Source organism: Xiphophorus maculatus, chromosome 13 (assembly GCF_002775205.1).
Source record: "Xiphophorus maculatus strain JP 163 A chromosome 13, X_maculatus-5.0-male, whole genome shotgun sequence".
Lineage (NCBI taxonomy): Eukaryota > Metazoa > Chordata > Actinopteri > Cyprinodontiformes > Poeciliidae > Xiphophorus > Xiphophorus maculatus.
In genome coordinates, this window is record NC_036455.1 from 13189288 (window position 1) to 13215234 (window position 25947).

Here is a 25947-nt window from a genome sequence, read left to right on the forward strand (position 1 = left end):
AATTCAATTTAACTAAATTCAGAAACACATTATTTATCCCAAAGGTAGATTAAATATCAAAGAGTTGTGGTGGAACGGTGACTGGAAGCAGTCAGTCTTGCAGCTAATATGAAGAAGCCTCTGACTGAAGACACTGTCATGACATGCTAACATGCTGAAGTTAGCATGCGAGCACTCAGCTAAAAACCAAGTGAGCAAGCTCTGAAGTTAGAGTAAAGTTAATTTTTCGATTAGCATTTTTGCTAACTTTGAAGACATTTAGCAAACTCAGCTTCCCCTAAATTAAATTTGCTGAATGAGTTCTAAGATGCTAATGTACTTGGCTGTTTTGTAAACTTTCGGTTGAATAAAGTTTGACATCTATGTTAAAGTTTTGTTTCCTCTCCATCTCCAAGGTCTGTTACAAAGAATCCCTTCCTGAAGCGCAACCAGGTCTGAAATAACTAATTTGACACCTGAGGCTGATATCCTACTTTATAACACACATGGTGCTATTGACACATGTCGGGTATCAACGTGGTTGAATTTAGTGCTTTAGCATTAACTTCTGCTAAATAGCATGTTAGATTAGCTCATTAGCAAAACTAATGTTTATGACTAAAACTTCAGTGTTGGTGCAATGCTTTAATTACAACTGTTAATGCAAATGCTCAGTAAATAGTCATATGAGCTAATGCTGAAGTAAGGTGTCTAAGTCTTAGGTTAGCATGCTAATGCTCAATTAACAACTAAGCAAGCTAATGCTAATGTTAGCATGGTGACACTCAGCTAAAGTGTAACGCTACAAATAATAATGAGGTTTGTAAGTCGACAAGAAGCTCAGAAAAAAGCCACAAGATGCTAACTAGCTAAGCTACGCATGATTTCAGGAAGAAAACTAAATTTTGTAACACTGGAATAAATCTGTCATAGTTTACCTGCGACTAAACTACGATAGTCAGATCACGTCTATAATCTCAAACAATAAGAGTTAAACTTGAAATTAAAAAGGAATATTAATGAAAACTTGAGGGGAGCTGGGTTTTCTTTAATGACTTCATAAACAATTACAATGCACCCTTTAAAGTGAAATGGGTGAAAAAATCCTGTTAAATTAAGAGGCAAATGTTTCCTCCTGAATTAATTGCACACATGTGACAACTAAAAACGTGCAGTGACGTTTTAACCAGCATAATGAACATTAGCTGTGTTTGAAAAGTTCACTCAGTCAGTGAGTCGGAGTGCAGCTGACAGCAGAATCAGACTCAGACTGATTTATCTGATATCATGAAGCTACAGATCCAACATATCCAAACCTGTAAATCTCCTGGACACATTTAGAAATTTATCAGAAGTTTTTTTACTGAAATGAGAGAAAAGAGAGCGAGGAGGACGGGTTGTGGCATGCCTTTCTAATTCACAACAGCTGAAACAATCCAGAGGAGGAGGCCAGCACGCTCCAACACACACACAAGCTGAATCATCCTTATACAGGCGCATTTCAACCACACAGGAACGAGACAATACCAATGCATGTTACAGTAAAGGAATAAACGTGTAGGTGTGTGTGATTCATCAGATAATTCGATTAAAGAATCAGATCTAATCAGCCCTTTAGAGGCTGGAGAGATAAATACACAAACATGAACTCTGAGATTTCTGTCAGGAAAACTCAGACAGAAAGAGAAAATCCAGTCTGTAAACACGGCTCCCACTCTGATGATGGATGACTCGGATTAGCTGTGGAGTCGTGGGCAGGTCACTGGGTTCCGACCCAATGAAGTCCTCTCACTCCTCTCAGTCCGAATTAATCAAATCAAATAATCACAAACAGCTGATAAATGAACCGGATCATATTTTCAGGTCCTTAACTTGGTTACTGAGGTTAATCATGTGGTTTTTCCTGTTTAAATAACTTGGATTACATGGTTAATGTGAAGAATTGCAAAGTAACTCATTTGTCCTCAACATGCATAGTTAAGATTTGATTTCAGAACATCAACAACTGGAACCCAAACAAAACATGAACAGCAGCAACAAACTGCATCCTTTTAAAAAAGAAAAACGTAGTTTTCCTTTTAAAGTGAATATTTGCGGGATTTATTTGTAATATTCAAACTAATATTGAATATTATAAGTAAGTGATGTGTTTCTCTTATGTCCATAAATCTGACGTAAAACCAAAATCTGCTAACAACAACGATGGATACAAAGCCGCTTCTCTCAATCCACTGGAAGTTAAACTTTGCTTCAAAAAACAATCAGATTGGATGCTGGAAAAAATTGTTGTGTTCAAATCGTGGTAACAGCGTTAACCCATCAGTGAAACTATTCAAGCCTAAAATAGCATTTCAATGCTAACATGTAGCAGCAACACAGATGCCCAAAATGCTAACATTAGCATCAATCTGAAGGTTGAAAACCTGACTAAGAATAATAAATATCTTGTCTATTTATGCAATAATTTAGCAGCAAAAGGTTTTTTTATTTAAAATGTTGATTATTTATAACTAAAATGCAATTAATTAACTACAATCCTTGCAATTAACTCAATTAATTTTAAATCAAGTCCGACCACTAAAATGAAGGTATGTTTTGTGTTTGAACCATTAAAATAGACATTTGTAATCATTTTAGGAGGCAGACTGAGTGTTTTGCTGGTGCTTGTGCTCCCTTACCACCATGAATACCAAAGGTTCACTGTAATGTTTTCATAAATTTATGCAACTGTTTTTCAGACGGTTTACAAACAAAACAGCAGTGCACAACATTATTTATGCATCGTACAAACTGCTAAGAAAAAATCTAAACTTAACCCCCAAAAGCAGAATTACAGTACAAACAAGGACGTGCTGGAGCCTCGACCCAGTTTGACCAAACTTTTCCTCCCGTCATCAAATAGCTGCTGACGCAGTCGGAGCGGTGAAGGTTGGTGAATCACGAACCGGAGGACGGGGAAGCGCAGCGTAGAGGGGGTGAAGACAGTGGAGGCGTGTAGCAGTGATTTAGGACAGGGATTTTAACAAACATGTGTGCAAAACTTTGTGCGTCGTGTTCGCTGTCACCCAGGCTAACCAGCCCTACCCAGGAATGTCCATCTGCAGCGACGACTTTACGGCCTCAAAACGCCCCCCTGCCGAACCTCCGGGGTGTTCACATCCCACCCAGAGGCCGTCAGCTGCCGCGGGACGCTGGCAGCGCTGATGTCACGCCCTAATGTGTGCCAGGGTGGGGCGAGGAGACAGCTGAGATTCCGGTTGCAACCCGAAAAAGCCTGGAATTAGAAGCATCCTCTGATGAAGAGAGCACACCTCTCATCAGCCCACGGAGCGACCCGAAATACAAACACGGATTCCTCAGTAGCTCATAGGCGCGGACAGGACGGCCAAGTATAAACACGAACATGATAAATAGCTGAACTCTGAGTGGGAAATAGGGGTGGGAGATAAGGCTGTAGAATCTTATTGAGATATTTTGTGGTCCTGTTGTGATAATGATTAAAAGTTATGATGAAAGACATTACTTCTTCGTTTGCTAACTGCATACCAGACTGCAAACATAGCCCCACAAACACAAATACTGCTCTTGAAAATCATCGGCTACTTCAGGACACCACTTATAGGTGTCCTGAAGAAGCTAGGATAATTCTATGGCCTATACAAAACATGCTAATTAAATTTTTTGCACAAAATTATGCTTAGATAACGAGATTTTAGTCTGGTCAGTTTTGCCTATTTTGAGCTGTTTTAGGGCGTCTTATCACTTTAAATCCAAATAAGCAGCTGCTGACCACGCCCCCCAAACTCAACGCTACAAACAGATGTGTAATTATACAAACGCACATCTTTGAAAAGCATCAGTGGAGCCTCCTGCACAACCAGCAAGAAAGCAGGAAGTGGTTTCTGGACGGTAAGTGAACAACAAAACCCTTGTTTTTTCTAGCAGCCATTGTACAGCACATACAGCGGTAAAACCAGCTGCCTATATGTGCTGGAGTTCCACTGGGGTTGCTAGGTAACGGGCAGAACTCCACTGGCGTTGCTAGGTAACAATGCAGTCAAATGTGATTTAACATTCTGGGAGGTTTTTGAATCGGCTCATTTTTCTGACACCAAAAACCAAAAACTTGATCTGGTTTTAAAAGGAGTTGAGACCCAAATAGAAGAATAAAAATATCCATGTGAACACACTGGATTTAACCTAATAAATGTTTTTCATGTTTTTATTTAAACATGTTATAGTTTAATTTCAAAGTTTTGCTCTCATCTTCTGAGTCCCATGTTGATTTGAATTTGAATCGTAGAGCTCTACTATATCTGATCGGTTCTGGTTCTGTTGATGTGTTCTTACCTTTAGAGTGTGTGTGTGTGTGTGTGTGTGTGTGTGTGTGCCTGGATATGTATGTTTTGTGCAAAACAAACCAACCTTTGGGTACAAATATAGTAACTTAACCTAAATTAGACATTTTTCTCTGATTATTCCAACCTCACTGGTTATAAAGGAATGAAAACAAAAGATAAGCCGCCCGTCTACCTCAGCACTGTGAGATCACTGTTTACAGAGTTCAAACCAGAATGTGACAACACCACCACCACCCTAACCCCGATGACCCCTCATCCACCCACGCCCCTCGTCTTTTTAAGCATCGGCATGACATCATCCCCCTGGATTTGAAACGGGGTCTTTGGGGGGTGAGGAGAGGGGAGGCCTGGTCTGCTCTGGAGCCAGACAGACATGTTTAGGTTTGAAATGAGCCGAGTTGGATCGCTTTCAGAGGAGCAGGAGGGAGGCTGGGACAAAGAGAGGAGAGTCCATTCAAGCACTGGACCAAATCTTTTTATCCCAGTTTTGTCGGCCATATTTGCTCCACTTTTAATGAACAACAAGACAAATCGGCAGGAAGAGACATTTTTTACTCATATTTCTTGCTGTTGTCCTTCTATTTTTAACATTTTTTGATTTTCCTCCCATTCTTTCTCACCTCGGCTGCTTCCTCCTCCTCGGCCTCCTATAAATACCCCCCAGCCCCCAGACGCAGCCAGTGACACACCATTTCTCCATGCTCTACAAACCCTGCAGACAGTAGCCGCTACGCATTCTGCACCGGGTTGCTTTCTAGCAGCCTGTCTGCTGCACGGATCAGAGTATAAATCAAGAAAAACACAATACAAACACCAGCTTCTCTTCTCTCATTAAAACAATCAATTTAGTGATTAAAAACAGAGCAGAGAACTTGGATAAAAACGGGAAACGGTTAATGATTTGTCCCGATATTCAGCAGAGGAAATCGTCCTGATCCATTTCGCATTTCTCCGTCATTTTCTCTGGGCATTAAATCGTCTTTTTTTGGGAGATTTTCACTCAGTTTTAGTGTTTTGCTCGACCATAACCGGAAGCTATTTTCAACCACATGTGAAAGCGAAATCGTTCAATCAACCCAGAGTCAATCCGGCTTTGGACCGCCATCTTTCAGGTGATCATCCACCAGAAGACAAGTTTTCAGCTCATCAGGAATCACCTTGTTGGAACTAAAATCCATTTTTACGACTGTTAAACTTTAAGTTTGGAACTTTTCCTAGATTTATTTCAGCAATGTATTAAAACTAAAACCACATTTATTTGTATATATATTAAAAGGAAATCAAGAATTATTCTCACAGAAATACAAACATTAAATTTTGTAGGAGTTTTCCAGTAAATCTGCTTATTAAGCAGATATTTATCCATTTGATTCTCCTTGTAGATAAACTCAACTATAAACAAACAGACATTAGTTGGTTAATTAGTAGGGCTATCTGCTCTGGTGGAGTCAGAGTCTTTCAACAGCTCTTTATTTCTTTGATCTGTTTGTTGTCTGCTGCACGTTTCCCAGCTTGTTCTCATTAAACCTCACAACATAGAAGAATGAGCAGTCCAGGCACAGCCGGAAAACTGATTTTAAATATCTAAATAAAAAGTTAAAGCGTTTGAAAAGGTTGATAAAGAAGCAGAAAATCACTCTGTTGGATTTAAAAAGGACTCCTGGTTATACAGTTTTTGTATTCTTACTCTCATGGCTCACAAATGTGTGGAGAAGTGGCCAGGATATGACATCATGCTGAGAAAAATGTGCTTTTTAATGATAGTAGCTGGACTGAAAGAGGACGCTGTGTCCTGACATGGAGCTCCATGGAACAAATTAAGGATAAATGAAGGTGACTGCAGAGAACCTGGCTGAAGCCAGCTCATTACTTACTGCTGTTGTTGCTAAATTACAGCCAATCAGAGACGAATCCCATAATGATCCACCGTCACTTTTTAGGGTTTTTTTCAGCGACTGTTTTGACTGTCTTAAATAAAAAGTTATTACACTTTTAATGGTTGTTGCTCCTGGAAACCCAAATACTGATGTTGAAAATGTAAATTGTAAAATGAAATGAGAGTTTAGTAACAGACATGCAACCACAGCTGAGATCCAGATAGAAGTACAAAAATTTTAATTTGTGGTAAAACCAAATGTGCTGGAGTTCTGCTGGGGTTGCTAGGTAACGGGTAGAACTCCTTTGGCGTTGCTAAGTAACGGCGCAATGCCCATTGAATGTGACTTAACATTCTGGGAGGTTTTTGAATCGGCTCACTTTTCTGACACCAATAAGCGTCAACTTATTGCCAGAAAAATGGCATTTGCCAAACAGCCAATTTTATTTTTCCTTGATGCTGATTGGCTGAACAACCAAGAGTGGAAATAAGGAAGAGTATAGATGCTAGCGCTAAGATGGTTTCCACAGCATGTATTAATGCATATTAATATGTATTGGATGTTTGAACTATAAAAAGAGGCTGTTATTAGTATTTTTAAAGGGAGCTGAAGTATTTACGGATTTTAGCTGTGGTCTTTGACCCTCGCGAATATTGGTATACCTACATGTGTTGGCATTCACGCTCACTAGCTGAACACATACGTATACACCTAATAGAAATGTTAAGAATCAAAGCCAAAAATTGAGAAATTTCTCTAAATTTCATACTATAAAACCTCTTTTTTTATGCTTATCTGATTATAAGCTTATTATGATCAGACTATCATAATAAGCAACTATGCAGATGATACACAGCTCTACATTATGATGTCACCAGGTGACCTTTGACCCCATCCAATCACTGAATAAATGCTTAGAACAAATAAATGTGTGGATGTGCCAAAACTTTCTCCAGCTTCCAATCAAACAGCTGCAGCTGATCCAGAATGCTGCTGCTGGCGTTCTCACTAAAACCAGGAAGATAGAGCACATAACACCAGTTTTAAAGTCCCTCCACTGGCTCCCTGTAGCTCAAAGAATAAACTTTATTCTTTGAACTACAGTTTATACTGTTAGTTTGTAAACTAACAGTATAAACATTGTTAGCTTTATAACAGTATTTATACTGTTAAAATTAACATAAACCAACAGTATAAATACTGTTAGTTTATAAATCACTGAACGGTTTAGCACCACAATACATTAAAGATCTGTTGTTGTTGTATCAATCTTCCAGACCTCTCAGGTTCTGGTTCTGCTCTGCATCCCCAGAACCAAACAAGGAGAAGCAGCTTTCAGCTTCTATGCACCACAAATCTGGAACAAGCTTCCAGAAAACTGTAAAACAGCTGAAACATTGACTTCCTTTAAATCTCGACTAAAAACCCACCTGTTTGTATTTGAAATGTAATCAATTACAAATTTAATGATGGAACTTGACTTAATGTCGTGTTTTGATTGTTGATTCTATGTTGCACGACTTTGTGTTTTTGTGTTTGTTATGATTTAAAGTACTTTGAAATGCCTTGCTACTGAAATGTGCTATGCAAATAAAATTTGATTGATATTTGCTTCATTTCTCTTTTAAATCACTACAATTATTGATATTTGTTTAATGAAGTGTTTTTAAGTTTTATAAAAGTTGTTAAAAATTAAATTGAGATTGAGGAATAAGTGACCAAACTCAAAATGTTTTCCAAAATGCTGAGTTGTGGCATTGACTTGGTGTGGAGTGCTTCAGACAACAGAAAGCCTCTTTGTTCTGACTTTTTTGGTAACGCAACCTCTTTTCATGTGCGATCTCTGATTGAAGAGCAGTTATTTTTTGCAGTAAATATGGAGGTTCTGTGAATGTTTTATAGTTTTTCTGGACAAATAGTATTGCATGTGAGGAGCCATCCTTGATCTAAAACACATAAATAACACAGTTTAATGGGCTTTAAACACAGCAATGCTTCGTAGACACGGCTGCGTCCTTATCACTCAGAGAAATACCTGAGATAAAAGCAGCGACCACAACAAAAGCTGCACAGCTGCCGCCGCAGAATTTACCGACTGAGAACGTCGCACCACAAGAAAAGGAAGCAAACAGAGAGACTGGTATCAAATTTGGTCTTTGGTCTGTTTCATAATCACAAGATCAAAGAGGTAGATGAGTGAAAACGGAGCAGCACACTCAAAGCCAACTTTTTAAACTTTTCCCAAACATTAAGAAAACTTTTCTTGTGAGAAAATTTTACTTTTTTGAGCTCTTTTAAATATTATGTTTGCAAATGCAAATTGTGACATTTAGATGAAAAGAGAGGATTACGAAACATCCTCCAATCAAAGCAAAACTACTAAAATTCTGCCTTATTAAAACAATTATAGCTTTGACCAAACTTTGAAAGCTTGGCAGCAAAACTAATTTTATGGATTTACATTAGAAACAAGAAAATCCTGAAATATGTGCTATAAGATTTCCTGACAAACATCACTAGTGATGCTGCATCAAAGGGAGGAAATGCAGCGTGATTCAGCCGTCTGCAGAGCAGCGCGGTTCAAACAGACGGACACAATCCCTTTAAATCAGGATCTCTGGAGGAAAGAGCTCTGCAAATACTCAATGACGCCATTCACGACACACAAACGCAGCTCTGTGAGGAGAAGCTCGTGTTGCACGGAAGTTTACTCTGTTCATCCGGGTAAAAATAATTTCATGCTAAGTGCTAATCTGAAGAATAAAACGCCTAGCTATAAAACATAGTGACAGTTTGTTTCTCTTCTTCTTTGGAACCAAAAGTTGCATTTAAAATTATTCAAAATCCATCAATAAAACACTTTTCAGCAAATCCACTTAAAGAAGACTTTTGATTTTGACCAATTTTATGTTATTTTTTGATGATTCTGACATGAAATAGAAAAATAAACAGTTAAAAAGGTCTAAACGAGGTGATAAAGGAGACTGGTTCTGTTCTGGGCAAAGAACGATTCAGCAGTGTCTTCAGTCAGAGGCTTCTTCAGCATCACTGTAAGACAGACTGCTACAGGGAAGTTTTCCTGCACTGAATTTAACTTAATTGTACACACTGCAAACACAAAATGTTACTAAATATTTCTGATCTAGGTTCTAGTGCAGATACCTTAGTACACTTGAAATAAGACAAAATTAACTTAAAAGTAACTAGAACTTTTTCCATCAATCTTAACTGTTGACTTAAAACTTAAAACTCAGTTTTTTAATTTCTCTGTTTTAGAGAAATTCTGACGTTGAATCTCCAAACAAAATGATCGGTTTCAGGAGCAACTCAAACCCAGCGAGTCCTACCTTGAACTCCTGCAGCTGCTGTTTGATCATCTCCACCTCTGTGCCGACCGCTCCCTGCGAGTTCAGCCCCTCTTCGGCTTTTCCCAGCATGCCTTGCAGCTCCGCCGCCAGCCGGTAGAAGTCCTGGACTCTCTCTGCTGCGTCCTCGATCTGAACCAGCCTGGCCTGGCCGCGCTCGCTCAGCTGGAGAGCAACGAAACAGAAATAAATGTGATGCTAAGAGACGTTCCTCTTGTTTAATGACCAATAAAAATATTCATTAAGATGCAAAATGTTTGCAACTTTAATACAGAAAAGAAACAAAATGTGATTGAATGTTCTGTTTTTAAAGTAATCTCTGCTCTGTCTGCTTTTTATTATTAGGAATTATATTAAGGAATTATTGAGGGGTTAATTTAATTTATTGTGATAATTAAAATAATCATCAACTATTTTAGTAACTGATTAATTGTTAACTGGATTATAGATTCAAAAAATGTAATTTGCTGAAAAAAAAACAACATTCTGCGCGGTCATCAAGCCACAACTGTACAAAATATACACACAATTAGCATTTAAAATTACAATATCTTTGTTTATATATATATTTTATGTAAAACTCTTCAAGTGTCAGTTTTAGCTTCACCTGGTTTAAATTCACTAAAAGAATTATACAGTATTGAATTTTAGGCAATAAAATGTTCTTAAGTAAAAAATTATTGAATCGTTTATCTGCATTTTTTTATGTATTTCAAATGTTGTGTAAAAAAGACTGAAGTGTTTAAATAAAAACCTGAAGAATTTTATCATTTATATATCAGAATAATTGATTCAAAAGTCAATTACAAAAATAATCGTTAGCTGCAGCATTTTAGGCAATAAAATTTTTAATTTGTTTATTTGCATCTTTTAATGTATTTCAAATATTGTGTAAAAATATTCAAGTGGTCACTAAAATATTCGTCAGTTGCAGCCCTACTATTATTAACCTGAAGAATGTTTTCCTCACCTTGCCAGCCTGGCGGCTCAACGCCTCCGTCTCCCTGCGCAGAGCCAGCAGGTCCGGCGAGGAGCCTTCCCTCCTCAACATGGCGGTGCACTCGGCGGCGTGTCCCTCCAGCTCCGTCCTCAGGTCGGACAGGCGGGACAGGAAGCTCTTCACGGCGTCCGCCTGCGATGCCAGGGAGTCAGCGTCGCGGCCGACGGGACTCAGGGAGTCCAGTTCGTCATCCAGGTCGGCGAGGCGGGAGAAAACGTCGCGGACGTGAGACTGGACTTCGCCGACGCCCTGCAGGCGCGACTCCAGGGAGGAGCAGCAGAGCTCGATCTGATGGAGGAGGGCGAGGTTCAGTCCGGTCAAAACCATGTAAGAAAACAGGTTCACACACATTTCCCAGAAAAAACTCAAGAACTTCTCAACCCTTTCAAACTACAAGTGAGATAAAAAAATACTGTTATTAATAATGTTTTATGATGGTATTCTATATTCTGCAGCAGAGACAATGTAAATTAAATATAACAAAATTTTATGTTCTGAAATGTCTCTCTCACCCAATACACGGACTCAACAGAACAATAATTTAACAAAAAATCCCCAATTTTAAAAATGTTGTTTAATGTATAAAATATAAAACAATCAATAGGTTTTTATTAGGAATAATAAATATTCATTTCATCGAAACAATCCAAATAAATCATGATAAGGTCAAATGTAAGGAAATGTTTTCTGGGATTAAGCAAATATAATTAATTGTAATTATTATATTAAAATAATATAATAATTTTATTATATTAAAACAAGAAAAGTTTAGTGTGATTTAACATCAAAGTGTAAGAAAGAAAATATGTATAAGAATATCTGGTTTTAACTGTAAATAATGTTTTCAGCTTTTAATCAAATGTTCGATTGGAGTTTATTACAAAACTGTGAAGTGTGAATATTAAACACTTCCGAGAACTTTATAGAAATCAAGAACTTTCCAAACCTTAAAACACCAAATAGAAATTAATCTTAAAAATAAATAAAATCTCTACAGAAAACTTTATTTTCTTGTCAGGCTGAAAAATCAAGGATAAAGTGACCTGCTTAAGTTTAAAGTACGGCTGAGTTACGGAGCTGAAACCGCCGGGGTTTTCTCACTACTGAATTGAAGTTTATGGAAACATTTTTTATTTTTTAAAATCTGAAACCACAAATTATAGAAGCCAATTATGTTTTTGGAGCCTGCTCATTATTCAGCATTACAAACAAAAACGAAGAAGAAACACGCTGAATACTAAGTGATTGGGCTGCAGAAACCAGATGCATTGCTGTGGGTTTGAATTCCCATCATTCTGGTTTACATTTCCAGCGATGATGAAGTGCTGAATGTCCAACACTGACCATATAAGACTACTGGAAGAGGAGCAGCCATGGATTTCCTGGATATAAACAACTTCCTTCGCTCTGGAGTGAATAAACTGCTGAAGGTGTGGTTGCTTTTATTTGATTTTCACTGCTCCTTCCCTCATCATGCAATAAATTCTGGTTTAACATGCGAATCAGATGGGATTGGACATTAGTCCTGAGAAAAAGCTGCAACCCAGCACTGGAAATTACAACAAATATGTCAAATATGCTAGGATTTTTCTGGCAAAGAAAAACCGCAAATTTTAAAATAAAAAACTTTAGATTTATATAGGACTGAAACGACTAATTGAATTAACTGTGATTAATCAATTTATGAAATACTTGTCAGCTAATTTAGTACTTAATTAATAGCTAATTTGAGTATCCAGATTCAATAAAAGGCCATTTGCTGAAAACAAATATATATTCAGAGCCAAAAGAAGCTGGTTGCTCTGGGCCTTATCTCCTCACCTTATCAGTGACCTCATCATATTCCTTCTCAGTGTCCTTGGCCTGCTCCTGCAGCCTCTGTGTTCCCTCAGTGCTGCCCCCTGGTGTCTGGGGTGCGTCCTGCACCAGGCCCTGCGCCAGATCTTTGAGGTAGACCACCTGAGGCTGCAGGGAGCGCAGATTCTCCTGCTGACTCCTCAGTCTCTCCAGGCTTTTAGCGCTGCATGCCTGGATGGAAATTTGTTATTTTTTAATAAACTGACAGACATGTTTGTCTTTTTAATGATGTTTAATGAAAAATGGCAGGATGGTTTATGGTTATGATCATTTCTTTCCGGTACCTGAGGTCCAAGAGCCTCCTGGACTTCAATCTGATGCTTGGCGGCCTCCAGCCTCCTCTCCACAGCCTGTCTGCCGTCCTCGAACTCCTTCAGGCGGCTGGCCAGCTCCTCCAGCTGGGAGGTCCGGTTCAGGAGGTCCTCGCTCAGCCTGTCCACCCGCCGGTTCAGCTGCGCCTTCTCATCTCGTAGCTTCAAGCAGAAAAATGTCTTTTAATAAACTGCTGCAGAAATCTGGACTGTTGATGCAGATGGACAGTTTTTCATCTTTTACGTTTATAGCTGAAACGATTAATAGGATTAATCGTGATTAATACATAATTGAATAAAAATTCAATCTATTTCGAATTTGAATCTAGTAATTGATTACTTGATAGTATTTTGAGCATACAGACTCAAAATACAAAACATATTTAAAAAAAAAACAGTTTTCTGACGTTGACCTTCATGGCAAAATGTTTGGACAACACAGCTCTACATTTTTTTCTTTATTTTTATATAAATAAATACATAAAAAACATACTCCTTCCTTTTTAAATTATCATTTTTTTCTCATTTAAAAAGTAAAATGAAAAACAAAAAGCTTACTTCTTGCTTTTATTAATTAATTAATTTAGTTATTTCTTGTTTATAAAGTAAAATAAATGAATATCTTACCTCTTCCTCTCCAATGCAGCACAGCTCCAGCAGTTGGTCGGCTGCAGTATTAAAAGCCTCCAGCAGGGGCTGCCGTCTCTCCAGGTCCAGGGTCAGCGCCCGGGCTTTCTGCAGAGACTCGTCCAGGACAGACGGGTCCAGCGACGGCCGGACCTCTCCGTCTTTCTGCTCGCACTCTGCCAGCCACGGCGTGAGCTCGGCCCGGTGCTGCTGGTACGTCTCCGCTTTGCCCAGCGAGTTCTTCAGCCGGGTCTCCCGCTCCGCGATCCGTTGGTTCACGCCCTCCCAGTCCTGCCTCAGCGAGGCCAGGCGGGCCTGCAGAGAGGCGCGCTCGTCTGCGGGCAGCGTGGCAAGCAGAGACACGCCCTCCGCCTGGATCAGCTCGTAGGAGCCCCGCTGGCTGGCGACGCCGCGCTGCAGCTCCTCAGTCTGCGCCAGCAGGGAACGGATGGCCTCGGGGCGGCAGGGCAGCGAGTCGGAGGGCGATTGTTTGAGATCCGACTGCCTGTCCAGCCAGGAGCGCAACTCCTTAAACATCTGCTGGAACTGCTGCGTGGAGGACAGAGCGGCCTGGAGCTGGGTCAGGCCGTCCGCTGAGGGGAAGGAAAGCAGAGAGCGGGCTTAAGTCATAAACTCTGACGAATTATTTCACATACATTTATATACGTTTAATGTTGAGGGTTGGTTCTCTTTTCTGCACAAATTGTTTTGCTTTATTGATAAGTTAACAAAATTTAAAGGGGGCAGGGGTGAAAGTAAATTGAGTTGTAATATCAAGTTACACCACATGGTGGCAGTGCTTCCCCTGAGACTTGTTTGATAATCCTCACAAATAACTACTTGGAACCTTCTTTATGTAAGAGTCTATCTGATTTTATCACATTGGTAATGTCCATTGTACAATGAAAGAAAGGATCTGTCTTCAAAACTCGTAATTATGACTTTAAAACTCTTAAATTTTCACAATTATGAATAAAACTTGTAACAGCGACTTGTTTAATTGGTAATGTAACAGGATTTAACACGGGGGCAGGGATGTAAGTAAACTGAATTGAGGTGTAATACCAAGCTACACCATAGGGTGGCGTAGTTTTTCTGTTAGCATGTTGGTGCTAGCATTGCTAGCTTGGCTGCTAGTGTATTTCAGGTTGGTACTCCTATATTTTATGTGAATACTTATTTACCCTGCTGGATAATGTCAGATTTATTGTTTTTAGATCTGCTAGGTTATGTTTAGGGTTCCAGTCTGTATTTTAAGATGAACGACGGTTGATTCAGACCTGCTCTCTCCTCTAGGCTCCTCAGCGGCGCACTGACACTCTCCAGCCGCTTGCTCAGCTCCTCCTTTAGGTACGGCTCGGCCACGATGGCGCTCAGCTCCCCGCAGAGCCTCTCGGCCTCCGATAGCTCGCCACGCCGGCGCTCCAGCTCCGACCGGATCTCTCCGGTTTCCTGCAGTCGGAGCTTCAGAGCCTCAGGCTGGGCGCTGAGCGAGGCCTGAGCATCCAGCCTCTCGCTGAGCGACGCGATGCTGGAGGACAGATCCTTAAGCAAGGCCTGCAGAAGACAAGAAGTCTCTAGATCACAGAACTGGACATCGCCCATTAGCCGCTATAGCTAGCAATGCATTCCTGCAGGCGCCATTACTATGAGACATATCAAATCTTTCTTTTTCAATGAAGGTTGAGCAAAATGTTCACAGCACCATAATTTACCATCTATTTTTCTATAAAATGTGGCTTAAATTATGTTTTAATGCATAAAATATGTAATCTCTCCGGATGGAAGTGGTGTGAACATGAGCGGTCGTTGATTAGCTAATTTAAACACTTGCTCTATTGACAGTCTGTCCGAGAGTTGTTCGTCTTATTTTAGTGTTAACTGAACCGAAACAAACCAAATGACGCAGCTCATGTACATGTTAAGGTTGTCAAAGTCAAGTTAACATAACTGGTTAGCCTAACTAGATAGTATTTAAGCTATCATAACTGACCTACTATCCACTGTCTTTATATATATATTTTTTATTAAAACTTTTCTGTGCTGCTATAGTCCACAGAAACCAGTCATACCTGGTATTTTTCACTGGTTCCCTGAGCCTGATCGATGTGACTCGACCGCTGAGTCAGCCGGCCGGTCAGATCCTCCCACTGCTGGGAGATGGAGCCCAGTTCTGTCCGGACCTCCTCCAGGTCTTTGGGGTCCTGAGCCGAGTCCCCGGTTTGAGAGAGGATTCCCTCCGCCGACTGGGTCAACTGGTCAAACTGGGGCCGCCGCGTGTCGAACTCCCGCAGCATAAACTGGAACAAACAGTGAACTCCATCAGTGATGCCTGGAGAAGAATCAAGATGGCGGCCGTCTGCAGTTCGTCACCTCATACCTGGACTTGCTGCTTCTGCGTGTTGAGCATGTTGGGGTCGATGCTCAGGGGCCCCAGCACGCTCATCATCAGCTCCTTCTCTCTCAGCCAGGGGCCGAGCTGATTGGCTGCTGAGGCAAAGCTGCCCAGCCGGTCGGCGCACGTCTCCAGCTCCGTCTGCCGCTGAGCTGCCGTCTTATTGGCCGTCTGCCAGCGGGAGTCTGAGGAAAAGATTAACACAAATCAGAATATATCACAGGTGACCTATTATCATTCCTTGAACAGGTTAGACTAGGTCTATGTCCTGTACAAAACATGTTAATTTGATTTTTTACAGAAAATTATTCTTAGACAATGAGATTTTAGTCTGCTCAGTTCTGCCCATGTTGTGCTGTTGTTGGGCCTCTGTGACTTTAAATACCCACAACTCAATGCTCAGACTCAAAAGTGAAAATGGCTACAAACAGCACAATTAAACAACTGTACATCTTTGAAAAGCAGAAGTGGAGCTTCCTGCACAACCAATAAGAATGCAGCAAGTGGTTCCCAGATGGGAAGTCAACAACAACACACTTATCTTTTCCAGCAGCCATTGTCATAGCGGTAAAACCAGCTGAGTTCCAGAGTTCATTTTCCACACACCAAAATACATTAACTTATAACGCACCTAAACATGGCTGGGCATTTTTTAAGCAAAATGGAAATACAAAACGTTCAAAATTCACAGATTCTTGATTTGTCATTGTGAATTGATGAATGGTTTAATCTATTTTCCTTCATTGGCCTCCTGTTTGGTTAATGGCCGACATGCCTCAGGTTGTTTTCCCAAGAACACGACATGAAAACCTCTGAGGAAAACTGAGTGCAGCTTCCATCTTTACAAAACGTCAAAAAAAAAAAAAAATGGAGCGGCATCAGATTTTAGCGTTGTGTTTGTTTTTGGTAAAAGACCCCGAGCCATTTCTCCTGCTAGCGCTAGACTAGCATGTTTGTTTTGGTTGTATTAACCCAGAATGCCCTGCACTGTAGTCCACTTCCTGCCTTTGGAGCAGTCTCCAGTCTGCTTGGTGTTCACATATGCAATCGAACCACGCCGGAGTTCACTTCAACTGAACTGAGACCGAGGTTTGCAGGCAGACCAGAGTTTGTTTCTTGCTCCGATTAAGAATTCACAACTTCCCAAACGAACCTGACATTTTAGAAAAGTGGACTGGAGTTTGATTAAACCAAACTTAAAGGTGCTGGTGTGAATGCACAATAAGAACAAGCGTAATATGAAATAAAGCAGTCTCCCTTCTCAGATTTCACATTTCCGTTCTGGTTAGGTTATAGAAAGCCCTGATAAAAATATCCAGCCTGAGTGAAACAGCAGCTCTGACAGGAAGAAGTCCCACTCACTCACTGGACAGGATCCACTTCACTTCCTCTCACCAAAAACTGAGCAAAGTTTTCTTCTTCAGGTTCCAGTTTCAAAGCTAGTTCATCACACGCAGATTAATCTTTTGTAGATTTGATTATTAAATGCCTCAGAACAGCTGAATATGACCTGAGATGAATAAAAAACAGCAGAGCGTACCGATCTCCTGCAGCTGCTGCCTCCAGCCGTCGGCCTCGGGGGAGTCGGGATTGTCTGCGATTAGTTTTCTCAACGTACTTTTCAGCTCCTCCACCTTTCCTGAATGCTCTGCCAGCTCTGAGAGCAGAGCCTGAAGGACAACAGTTACGAGATTAACTTTCACCACATGGAGCCATTTAAGTCTTTTTTTAAACAGAGAAAAGCTTCTCAATCTTTGACCTTGTTTTGTTGGGCCTGAGCGCGCACCACCTCGGGTTTGGACGGGGAAGTCGTCTGTCCCAGCGTCAGGCTTTTCTCTCGGTCGCTCAGCCAGCTCCTGAGCTCCTCCGCGTTCTGCCGGGCTTTCTGCCGCACCTCCAGAGAGGCCTGCTGGCGGCCCAAACGCTCCTTTAGCTCGCTGCCCAGAGCGTCGTAGCGAGCGTTCACATCTGAGACGGTCACCTGCAGCTCCGTCAGATCTGAGAGTGAAAATATAGAAATGCAATGAGGTGGAGGAGAATTAGAAACTAATACTAGAGACAAACAAGTTGAAAGAAACAAAACATGCAACAAATAAATGCACTAATCATAAACACTAGTTCCACTAACGCTAAAGCGCTACGCCAATGCTGCATTTAACAGAATACTGAAGTGCTACACAAAAGTAGTATTTAGCAGAAGCTAAGGCTAAAGCGTTAACTTCAATTCAAGTTATATTTGCTCTTGAGAGACTACAACTCTTGAAAAAGTGAAAAACCTTTCGATCAGAGAGTTCAGTGATCAGAGGAGGAAAAAAACCAACCAAACAGTCTCACCTGTTGTCTGTTGGCATCACTTAGCAGGTTGCAGCAGGAACGTTTGGAAGGAAAAATGTCTCTTCTACTGCTTTTGTTGATTGATTTAAGTTTGATTTAAGACTAAAGCAGAGATGTTTGGTCCTAGCAGATCACTATGGCCAAGCATGGTGGTGGAGGAGTGATAATGTGGGCTTCTTTTACATATGAATTTTTAACTGTAAAATATTGAATTATGTATTATAATGTATTGATAAAAACAACATTTAGAGCCACGTTGCTCGCAGGATTTTTGGACTGAAAGTGAACAAATGAGGTGAGAATTCAAAAAAAATATTTAATTGTGTTAAAGTTCTAAAATAAAAAGTCAACAGATAAATATTTAGAAACTAGATGGCTATAATTTTGTTTCTAAATCAACCAAAATTTAGCTGAAGTTTGATATTTTCCCTCCGTATGAGGAACCGATCTTTATTAAATAAATAACCTCCTGCAGTTCTGTTGAAGTATTAAACTTAAGTCCATTTCCACATTTAAACTCAAACTTCCTGCTATAAACATGGAGTTTTGATGTTCCCTGTAAATGTAGTTTTTCAGCAATAAAAATGAAAATATGACTGGATTTAAAGACAGAACTTAAATGTCAAACTGTTTATCATCTTCAGCAGCTGCAGCCTTTCAACATGGCTTCAACTGGGAGTCTAAGGTTATATTCAGAAAACAGACATTTTATTCCAACATTAAAAGCTTCTGTGATCCAACAGAAACCTTCTAACCGTCAGACCAGATTTAATCTATCGGAAAAGTTCTTACTTTTCTAGATGATTTCTACATCTGCAAGTCCTGAACTGGTGCAATAAACGTCAGAGTCTCTTACTGTAAACACAGATGCTTCTCTAAACTTCAGCATCTTTACTGAGTTTGAAGGAAAATAAGAAGATTTGAGGTTTAGAGTTATTTTAACCTAGTTTAAGAACCACAGATTTAGTTTAATCTGAATTTTTGATCTGCTGAAAATCAAAAGTGGCTAAAATGTCAAAGTGAAGTTGTAATGCCAAGCATGTTGTCTCTAGGGTATCTACAGGTTTCAGCAAGTCAAATTTAAGACTTTTCAAGACCATTTCAATGCCACCTTGAATTAAATTTAAGACCAAACCTATAAATATGAGATGATTGGGAGACCCTGCAGGATTACATCGAAGCATCAGCAAAATGGTAACATTTCTGGAGTCTTTTTGTGGCTCCATGTACTTCTCTCACTCAGCTCATTTCCTGAACCTTTAACAAGATGAGGCATCGATCGCTAACCCTCCTCCAGCCAAGCAACGACATTCACGCATGTGAAGTTTTGCGCTCATACATGTAGACGTGCAAACGAAGGTTTACGACGAGACACAAGTTGAAAATGTTCAACTTTCGCCTGTCGCCATCGTTTGTAGCTTCTGGTGTCGAGTCAATTACCCATGATGGACACAAAAAGCTAGCTAGCAAGGCTATTAGCTACTTAGCGGTAGCTTCAACCGTCTTGAGCCACAGAACACAATGAAGATGTCTGAATGCGACTCAAAAGTGAGGAAAAAATGACATATACTGGATTTAATCATCCTAACAAAATTTAAGGCCAACTTGCAAATTGGTTTTAATTTTAGACACATGAAGTTAAGACTTTTTAAGACTGTTTAAAGATGCAGCCAGTGTTTCAACATAAATTAAACCATTTTTTGAGCAGAATTAGATTTTTGTCTTTTGTTAATGGACGTTTTATGGAAAAGTTGCATCCTATGTTAATTTTCTTTCTTCAAATTATCCATGACTGGAAAATTATAAAGCCATAATTTCCCCACTTTTTCAGACACAGTTGGATTAGGTTTAGTTTCTGCTGCAGATTCTGGTTTCATGCTGCAGGGAGGACCTGACCGACCTGAGGGCTCACCTTTGCAGGTGTGGATGCCGTTCACGCTGCTGGGACCGGCAGAACCGTTGATCTGAGGAACTCCTGCAGAGGAGCACAGAGGAACGCCATCAGAGAAAAACACATTTTCAGTCCTGGAAGAGCGGTTTTGTTTCTAGCTCCATCCATCTTTACCAGTTTTGGTCTGAGGAGCTGTGACGTCGATTATGAGCGACTCCAACTCAGAACCGGTCTTGTTCAGGTCTTGGATTCTGGATCCTTGGGATTCCCAGTCATTCAGCAAATCCTGAAAGCAGAAAAGACTTTCCACATTATACATCCAAACATCAGTGACATTTGAAGCTCCTGAAACATCCTGGCTTGTTATTGCACACCTGGAGCTGCTGGACGCGCCTCTGCAGACCCTCGGTGTTGAGGTTGGCCTCCTTGGAGGGCAGCTGGTCCTGGGCCGTCTGCAGCCAGCGGACCAGGGAGCCGGAGAGGCCGCGAAACTGGTGGAGCTGCTGCTCACAGGCCTGGATGGCAGCAAACCTGACAGGAAACAGGAGACAAAGAGTTTTGTCAAAGAGTAATGAGGCCAAAACTGTCTTGTATACATTAGTAGTCAAATAAAAGTTCTTCATTCTCTGTAAATATGTCCAACCCAGAATTCAAATGGCAGATTTAGCTTCACCTGGTTCAATGTAAACAAAATCTCAGACTAAGCATCTTTTTATATACAATTATTAAAATAGAAAAAAAAATAATCATTAGATTAGGCCCAACACCTTGTTGATGTTAAGTCAAGCAGAAAGAGATGAGTTTTATTTTTCAACTGCAGATTAATCAATTGGTACAAATGATTAATCATTCACTAGAGGAAAGGCGTCATTGCATTTTAGGCAATAAAATACTTATTTTTTTAAATTAAAATAAAATTAAATTGATCGTCAATTAAACTTCAGAATTAGCAATTAATGGTCAGAATAACTGATTACTAAAATAATTGTTAGCTGCAGCCCTAACTGTAGAGCTGGTTTTCCTATAAATATGAGTAGATGAGCTTTACTAAGCACCATCTATCCCTCAGCACCAGTCCAGGGTTTGTTTTGTTGACTCTTTCTACAGAGTTTCTGGTAAAATCCGGTTTATTGTAAGAAGCTTCTGTCTGAAACAGGTTTCCAAAGGCATTTTATTTCCTTTCTGTAAAAGAAAACAAACTATAAAGTGTTTTTTCAAGGCCGGGAGGCATCATTAGCACAGCCCTGACCTCTGCCTCTTTGCGTGTAATGTGTGTGAAAGTATGAGGCCGAGCGGTTCTGACCGTCTGCGGCCCAAACGACCCTGAGAAGCTATCATTATCGCGCTGCTATTTTCTCTCCTCTGGGATCCGAGGCCGCGGGTTACCCGACAGGGCCGTTTACGGGACAGACAGTGAGCCGTGTTCGTGCCGCCTTTAACACAAACGGAGGAGCTGTGAAACGGCATCTGGAGCGCAGCATCAACGCTGACCAGACCAAATTCTGTCCCGTTCAGGCATCCAGCTGCTGATTCAGTCGCATGATGGTCTCGTAAAACGAAAATTTAATCGAATACATCTGGAAAAGACTGCTGGTATTCATAAACATCTCCCTGAGACGACATCAGGCATGGTTGGCATGGCAACCGCTGCTTCACGCAGGCCGAAAGTCAGAAAACAGATTTCGTTTTAAGTTTCAGACCCAATCTTCAGCTGGTTCTGGCGGATTTTTAGAATCATCTGACATCTGTTTTGGTCTAATGTAGTAATGATTATTTTAGTCATCGATTATTCTAATGATCAATCGATCAATTGAATCAATTGAATAAAAGAAATTGCCACATTCTACAATTTTTTTTATTTAACCTCAAAGATTGCTTTATACAAAATTAGAAATGCGTTAAAAGGTTAAATTAAACAATCAATTCCTTTTATAAACAAGAAAATAAACATATTACTGCCTAAAATGCAGTAATATGGAATTTCTTTGAACCGAGTGAAACTAAAACTAAAACTAGGTGTTTGAGTAGTTTAGGGTAAATCATTTGTTTTTATCTTTAGTGCAATATTAATATTTATTTTGTACAACTTTGGTTTAATTATTGCTCAGAATATGTTGTTTTTTTAACAAATGTTCTTTATTTGGGTCTTAATAAATAAAGAGTTAATATTGATTAATCTATTACTTAATTAGTTGACCATTATTCATCATGATTAATTTGGTTAATCACTAAGCACTTAAAAAACACAAGATTTCACCAAGTATTTTTGATTAGTTTCTAGTGAAAACTTTTATATCTGAGGTTGCTTATAGTTAATACCGATAATAAAAATAATAATTGATAAAAAAGTTCCAGATTATTTTACGTACAACAAGACATTTCTCCATGCCAGTGGAACTCGTACTTTTTCATCAATATTAAAGGATAATTTAAAATATTTGCAATAGAATCCAGACCAAAATACTTGTTAAAATTTTATTTTTGCAGTGCAAAGATTCTGCAGATGAGAGGCTGATGTGTGTCTAGCGCCCCCTTGTGTCTTTTTATTATTTTTTTACCTTTCATTGACGTTTTCTTCCAGCTTGGTGAACTCATCAGTCACATCTTTGACGTTCTCCAGCAGGTTCTGGGTGTCGCTGAGCGCTCTGGACTGGCTGAGCTCGGCGCCGAGGCCGCGGAAGGATTTCAGCTGGCCCGCCTCCTGCTCCAGCTCAGATTTCACCTCCTGGAACCACAACGATCGAAAACGTTAGAACGGCGACGAAGAAGGACGCTGAGGAGGAGAACTCCGCTGACCTCGACAGTCTGCCTGTAGTCGTGGACGCTGCGGTCCGGCTGTCCGGCGGGACTCAGGGCCTTCAGTCTGCTCTGGGTGAAGGCCTGCAGGTCGGCGCTCAGCCTCTCGTAGCTCTCCAGCCGGGGCAGCAGCCCCTTGAGCTGGGCCTCCCGCTCCGCCTGGCTGCTCTGGGCCGCGGCGTAGCGCCGGGTCAGGTCGTCCAGGCTGCCGTGGAGGCCCGGAGCCGCGGAGGCGTCCGAGCTCTGCAGGAGCTTGGGGACGGCGTCGCGTGTCGCTTCCACGCTGCCCTGCCTGGACAGGAGCTCCTGACGAAGTTTCTGGGGAGAAAAAAGAAGAAGAAAAACAACAAGAAATTAGAAACAAGACAGTCATCTGGATGGATGGATGACAATATCCAGTAAATTTCAGTGTAAAGTAAATTTCTTCAGATACTTCCAGCAGAAAGTTTTATTGTGAAGGGTCAGCATGACTTCCTGAGTTTGTTACAGGCAGAAATCATCAGAAATCTTCATATTTCTGAATTTAAGTTAAAAACTGAAACATGGCCTCCTCTTCATCAGTTCTGACCGTTTTATATCTGCTGAATGTTTTTAACCCCCTCTGCTCCTACCTGGTTCTGGGTCAGCGCGTCCTGCACGGCCTGGGCGGTGGGCTGGACCGGTCCGGGGTTCAGAACCAGCTGGTCCAGCCAGCCCAGCAGGCCCTTCAGGCCCTCCTGGACGCTGACGGACTGGGCCACGGCCGTCTGCAGCTGCTCGGCCCGCTCCGACACCGAAGCGGACAGGCTGCCGAACCGCTTCTCCAACCCGTCTGCAAGGTAAAGAAACGCTTAGCCACTCAATTCAAAGAAGAAGAAGAAAGTCCATCGGGAAGATGGCGTCACCTGCAGCGCAGAGGATGTCTACGGCTTTCAGAGACGGAGATTCGTCGGCGCTGACCAGATCTCTTCCTGCTCGCTTCACCTTCTCCAGCTGGACCGAGCGCTCGGCCAGCTCGTCCTGCAGCAGCTGCACACACACACACACACACACACACACACACACACACACACACACACACACACACACACACACACACACACACACACACACACATCAGTGAAACTCGTACTTTTTCATTAATATTAAGGAATTATTTACGCAAGCTCCTGCATTTTGCTGAAAATGTTTTATTTCCCCATTGGCGGTTATAATTGCACTGACTGAATGTTATCAATAACTTCTGGGACGATTTATCGTCCAGCAGAATTTGTTATGACAGGTTAATGGACGATGAGTGAATTTGCATTAAAAGCTGCGATGTTGACGTTCTGGAGGAACTGCTGCCTGTTCTGCACCTGAACCTGCCGCAGGGCGTTCTGGAGGTTCTGCGGGTCCGTGTCTCCGCTGGACTTGGCTGTGCTTTGGTTTTGCTCGTGAGCGCTGAGCCAGGAATGAATGGACACCACCTCGTCCTGGTACTGCTGGTACCGCTCCAACAGGCCCCCCAACCGGCCGCCCAGCTCTGTCGACTGAACCAAACGTTTTTATTAAAACGGAGCGAGAAAAAACGTGAGCCAGAAACAGAACAGGGCGCAGCGCCTCACCTTGGTGTGCAGCGTCGTGTATCTGTGGTTGGCGTCCTGCAGCTTGTCAGAGACGAGCCGCTTGATGCCGTCCAGAGCCGGGTCAGAACCTCCAGCTTGCTCCAGAGCGCCCTGAACGGAGTCCAGAACTTTCTGGCCCGAGATGGAGACGAAGCGAAGGTCGGCCTTGTGGCAGATTACATCTTCACCCAGCTGGGAAGAAACACATTTACAGCAAACGACACGTTGAATTTAGCACAAAGATGATATTTAAACGTTCATGCACCTTAAATATCATTTTATGTTTTCATGTCTCTCTTACCCAACTGAGCAAAACGCTAATCTAACTAAAACTCCCGAATTTCAATGTTAACATTTAAAATATAAGCTGACTTTAATTACTAAATATTCATTTCATTGAAACATTACAAATAAATAACGTTAAGGTAAATGACGTTCATGCTCAAATTAAATGCTGAAACACAATACACAAAGAAAAAAACAACAACTTTCCAAACCTTGAAAACGCTTCATTGAAATTCAAAGATTTTAAGGATTTCAAGCATCCGTATGAATCCTGAGTTAGCAAAAGTCTGGGGATCAGTGTGGGAAAAATGTGATTTAAAGAAAACATCAACATGTTGATTTGGAGGCATTTTAGGAAAATAATACCAAACTATTTGGCTGCAGATTTAGAACTCTGATAGCTTATCGGAGCTTTAATGCATGATTAACAGAGAAAACGTCCCGGCTAAGTGCTGCTAATCGGTGCTACTTCTCAGAAACCAGCAGCATATCTGGACATTTCTGACTCATTTTCAGGAAACAGAGCGAAGCTCATAATCTCAAACCTGAGAAAGTTTAGTCTTAAATCCGTCTCAAACATTTAAAGCGTTAAGATGGAGTGAAATCTGTTTGAGGAGTTTCTGCTGCACCTTTCTGTGTTCCTCCAGCCTGTCCTTCAGGCCCTGCGCGTCGGTTTCTCCTTCCCCCAAAGAACGCAGCTCCTGTTCACTCAGTTCCAGCCAGGCGCCCAGGTTTCCGTGTTCCTGGAGGAATTTGGTCAGCTCGTCCTGCAGAGCCTCAGATTTCCTCAGACGCTCCTAAAACCAAAAATATTTACTATAATACAAGACTTAAGGCAACAGAATAGGATGAGTACATCTATGGGAACGCAGGAGAGAAAGAAAGTAATAACAATAAGAATTTCAATTAAATCTGAGTTTTAATAATAAATATCATGCCAATAAATTGCATACAAATTAATATTTATTTTTCTTTTTTCAACTGGAAACTTTCCTCTGTCTGTTTAACTTTACAATAATTTTGTAGATTGATATTTTGAAACAAAAATGTACAAAGGAAAGTTAAAAAAAAAGATACCCAAATAATATTGAAATAAAAACTGTAATTAACAATATGTAAACAAATTAATGTCCTTCTAAAGAGTAAATTAAATGTTTTTACTTAAACTCTTTATCAGCTAATTTAATTATTTCCTTCTTTCCCAAAATAATATATTTTGACATTTTTTTATTCATTTGTAACCCTAAAGCAATTTTAATATCTATAATAAGAAAATAAAAATA

The 25947-nt window shown here is 40.7% G+C and overlaps 1 protein-coding gene across 13 annotated transcripts in view; it reads right to left on the bottom strand.

Moving 5' to 3' along the window:
• The window catches only part of LOC102220865 (microtubule-actin cross-linking factor 1), a 128391-nt gene that overhangs the window by 60553 nt on the left and 41891 nt on the right, over positions 1-25947 (bottom strand). For 10 of the 13 annotated variants that reach the window (XM_023345480.1, XM_023345479.1, XM_023345486.1 and 7 more), the window contains 20 exons: positions 25294-25461; positions 24380-24571; positions 24131-24304; positions 23678-23801; positions 23405-23604; positions 22794-23111; positions 22556-22722; positions 20372-20528; positions 20172-20283; positions 20007-20081; positions 17532-17770; positions 17313-17442; positions 15758-15957; positions 15450-15677; positions 14658-14934; positions 13378-13970; positions 12724-12912; positions 12404-12610; positions 10553-10870; positions 9565-9747 (listed from right to left, as the gene is read on the bottom strand). In XM_023345480.1, the coding sequence (XP_023201248.1) occupies positions 9565-9747; positions 10553-10870; positions 12404-12610; positions 12724-12912; positions 13378-13970; positions 14658-14934; positions 15450-15677; positions 15758-15957; positions 17313-17442; positions 17532-17770; positions 20007-20081; positions 20172-20283; positions 20372-20528; positions 22556-22722; positions 22794-23111; positions 23405-23604; positions 23678-23801; positions 24131-24304; positions 24380-24571; positions 25294-25461 (4251 nt within the window). The remainder of the gene's footprint in view (positions 1-9564; positions 9748-10552; positions 10871-12403; positions 12611-12723; positions 12913-13377; positions 13971-14657; positions 14935-15449; positions 15678-15757; positions 15958-17312; positions 17443-17531; positions 17771-20006; positions 20082-20171; positions 20284-20371; positions 20529-22555; positions 22723-22793; positions 23112-23404; positions 23605-23677; positions 23802-24130; positions 24305-24379; positions 24572-25293; positions 25462-25947) is intronic. The other 3 variants (XM_023345488.1, XM_023345487.1, XM_023345477.1) reach the window with 1 other exon arrangement.